This window comes from Nannospalax galili, unplaced genomic scaffold (genome assembly GCF_000622305.1).
Source record: "Nannospalax galili isolate Female #2095 unplaced genomic scaffold, S.galili_v1.0 scaffold788, whole genome shotgun sequence".
Taxonomy (NCBI): domain Eukaryota; kingdom Metazoa; phylum Chordata; class Mammalia; order Rodentia; family Spalacidae; genus Nannospalax; species Nannospalax galili.
In genome coordinates, this window is record NW_008359996.1 from 1,180,213 (window position 1) to 1,184,007 (window position 3,795).

The 3,795-nt window shown below is 58.6% G+C and overlaps 1 protein-coding gene across 1 annotated transcript in view; it reads right to left on the reverse strand.

The window, feature by feature from the left end:
- The window catches only part of Fbrs (fibrosin), a 16,292-nt gene extending 14,053 nt beyond the window's left edge, over positions 1-2,239 (reverse strand). Inside the window, exon 1 of the mRNA XM_017795816.2 lies at positions 339-2,239. Within this exon, the coding sequence (XP_017651305.1) occupies positions 339-788 (450 nt within the window). The 5' untranslated portion in view covers positions 789-2,239. The remainder of the gene's footprint in view (positions 1-338) is intronic.
- Between the last annotated feature and the right edge of the window lie 1,556 nt (positions 2,240-3,795).

Sequence of the window (3,795 nt, forward strand, 5' to 3'; positions counted from 1 at the left end):
AGGAGGAGGAGTTGGAGGAGAAGGAGGAGGAGGAGGGGGGAGGAGGAAGAAGAGGAAGAAGAGGAGGAGGGACTGAAGTGGATGGAAAAGGAAAGCTCCCCAACTCTCTAGGGGTGCCGAGGCTACCCAACTGCTTCTATGGCAGGGTAACCTGGTTAGTCCCCAGAGACCAGCTCTACCTCCTTCTACCCCAGGGTGGGGCAGAGGCCCGGCCAGAGGAGCCGGTTGCTCTGGTTTGGGGTGTCACCACTCCTCCCTCAACCCCACCCACTCTAGGGGTTGTATCCTCACTGCCCCTGTGAACCCCCCAAAGGTCCCCAAATCCCATTAGGCCACACCTGCAAGGCCTCAAGGCTGGCGAAGCTAGCGATGGCAAAGCCATCGATCAAGTCCTCCTCCTCTTCTTCCTCCTCCTCAGGCTCCTCCTCGGCTTCCCCGTCGTCTGCACCCCCTTCTTCCTCCTCCTCCTCTTCCTCCCCGCGGCTGCCCGAACCGGCAGGCCGCTTCCGAGCTCGCGGCCTCGGTGGCCGAGGCCTGGGACGAGGCCGCCGCCGTCTCAGGCCCCCAGGCCGCTCTCCAGAGGAAGCTGACGACCAGGGTCGAGCGGACGGCGGCGGCGACGAAGAGGACGAAGAGCCGCGCTGGGCGGCCAACAGGGCCCGGGGCGCGTCGCCGCCTGGACCTCGGCGGCGCCGCTGCTCCCGGTCTCGGTCTCGGCGGGAGCAGCGTCTTCGCCGCCGCTCCCCTTCAGCTGCCCAGCCCGGGCCCGGGGCCGCGGCCGTCTCCATGGTGACGGCCCTCAGCGCCGCATCCGGAGGCGGCGGGGTCCAAAGCGGCCTGTCTGCAGGCCCGGGATCGCAGGCGCGGCGCAGGCGGTGGCCCAGGGACGAGAGGGCCACGGCTTCCTCTTTAAAGCAGGATCCGCTGGCCCCAAGCTTGCCCCAAGGCCAAGGCCCAGAGAGCCGGCGCCGCCCCCGGGGCGACAAGCCCGAAGGCCCCCCCTATAGGGCCGGCGGGGCCGCGACGATGAAAACGGGGCGACCGTCCCTTTAAGGCGAGGCCTCAAATTGTCCAGCTCCAGGCCCCTTTAAGACGACCCAACTGTGTCCGGCTGGCCTAGTGCGGTGGTGGCCCCCTGCCAGGGGTCGAGGCAAGTCTCCCCGAGGAAGAGGAAGGGCCACCCCTTTAAAAGGGGCCGAAAGCTCGACCTGAAACGCAGACCTCCCCTTTAAAAGTGTCTCAAGTCCGCCGGCTGAAAGAGGCCACCCCTTTAAAGAGTCCAGGGGCCTTCAAACAGCAGCCCGTCCCCTTAAGAGCTCGCACTTAAGTTTCTAGTCCTCCACAAGCGGCCACTTCCCCTTTAAGATGAATTTAAAGAACTTCTTGCGTGGGACGGGGGTGTGGGGGTGTGGTGAGTGGTGAGAAACTCCACTTGCACCAGTTCTCCCAACAGCACAGTTCTCAATTTGTCAGCTTCGGCTCACGGCTTCCCCTTTAAGGCTGGCGTTAGAGTCGGCAGAGTTGGGGGACCACCCCTTTAAATAAATTTAAAGGGGCCACCGCCGGGCCCAGTTTCGCCAGCCTCCGCCTCCAGTAGCCATGAAAAGCGCGAGGGGGGGGGCGGGGCCGCGGGGGCCAGCCCTCCAAAGCCCCGGATGTGAGGCAACGGTGACGGGTTGAGCTTCTCTGTCCTCCGACATAAAAGACTCTTCCTCCTGTCCTCGGTCTCGGACGGACTCGCGCCTCGAAGAATCCCGAACGGCGGCTGGGCAGTGAGGAGCTGCACCGTACCCTCCGGTTGTCTTCTTTGGAGTCTTCGGCCTCTTCTCCGCCAGAACTTCCCTGCCCCTCCTCCCTCTTCCTCCTCAGCCAACGCCTCCTTCCTCTCTCCGCCTCCTCTCCCCGCCCCCTCAACCCCAGGGCTCAGTCGTTTATAGGTTGGCCAGTGTACGTCAACGCGAAGGGCGGAGCCTGACTCCGGGAGTGGGCGCTGCGTGGCGGCCTCGAACCGCGGATTGGGTGGTCGGGCTAGCTCCGCCCTGCTCAAGTCTTGTGACTCCACTGGTTAGAAGTAGGTGTTTGGGGCGGCCCCGGTGGCCCCGCCTCTTCCTGCTCTCCGTTTATTGGCCGCCCGCTGACGGCGACGGGGCGGGGCGTTGGATGGTGCTGGAGTTGGAGTGCGGCTATCAGGGCGTGCGGCTGTCAAGGCGCGGCGGAGGTCGGAGCCGCCCGGCCGGGGAGCCAGTCGCGCAGGCGCACGGCGGCAGCCTCCCATCCGACCGCTCGGCGGTGTGGGACGCGGTCCTGTGGCCGCCGGGTTCGAGTGGTGGCCACCCTGTCCCAGCGCCCACAGTGAAGAACACTTCGTCTTGGTGTCCAGGACTCTCTCACACCAAGTCCTTTGATAAGTTCCATCGAGAGCCGGGCTAGGTGCAGACAGGATCCTAGCCCAGTCTGCTCTGGTCACTGTTGGCAGCCTCTACATTATGACACTCTAACCCCTGGTGTGCTGTTTAAACAATTTATTACTGTGTGGGCGTTTGCCCTGGCGGGCATACTAGGCCACAGGACAACTTTCTGGAGTGTGCTGGGGATCGACCTGACTTTTCCAGGCTTATACAGCAAGCGCCTTTTACCCACTGAACCCTCTCACCATCCCTGATTATTTAACGTCGACATACCACTGACATGCTCACTTTATTTTCTTTAAAATTTGTTATTTTTCGTGTGTTTTGCCTGCATGTATGTAGGTGCAAACCTGTGTGCAAAGGCCACAGAGGCCAGAAGAGGGTTTTCAGTCCCCTAGAACTGGAGTTTGAGATGGTTGTTAACTACCATGTGGGTGCTGGGAACTAAGCCTGGATCTTTGAGAGCAGCCAGTGCTCTTAACTTTTGAGTCATCTCTCTACCACCCTCACTTTGTTTTCCTATCTATAAAATGACTAATTTGGGGCTGTAGAGATGGAGAACTTGATGCTCTTGCAGAGGACCTGGGTTCATTTTCCAGCATCTATGTGGTAGCTAATAACCCTCTGTAAGTCCAGTTTCAGGGGCTTTGACACCTTCCTCTGGACCCAAGGGCCCCAAGCACAAGCAGTGGCCATACATATAGGCACTCATACATACACATAAAATAAATCTTTAAAAAAACAAAACTGAGAGACAGGTGTGGCATGCCTTCAATCCCAGCACTCAGGAGACAGGGGAAGGCAGATCTCTGAGTTTGAGACCAGCCTGGTCTACATAGCAAGTTCCAGGCCAGCTAGGGCTACATAGCAAGACCCTGCCTCAAAACAAAAAGACTGTAATTCCCCTATGTGTAGGTCAAGTACTTATGATAGCTAGGTTGTCATAGGCAGGCAATGATAGCTGATTGTTCTTAGCACTAGAGTCCCACAGCAAGCCACATGTTGGGAGGAATTCAGGGCCATTTGATCAAGGCCTTAGCCTATTACAAAGCTCTTCAGTCTCCTTGATTATAACTAACCAGGGTCCCAGATCTCAGTGGCATTGAGGTTTCTTTTTTCCAGAAGTATCATTCCATAAGTGAATTATCAAATTAAGAGTTATCTCTGGGCTGGAGATGTAGCTCAGGTAGCATGCACAAGACTCTGAGTTTGATACTCAGCACTGCCAGCAGATCAGAGTGGAATGAAGAACTGCCAATGATCATTCCATCCCCTTCATGTCCCTCACCCCTCTCCTCTGGCACCGTCCCCTTTCCTAACCCTCTGGCAACTAACACAGAAACATCAGCCGGTACTGCCAAATTGATTTCAGACTCTGCTGGAGACA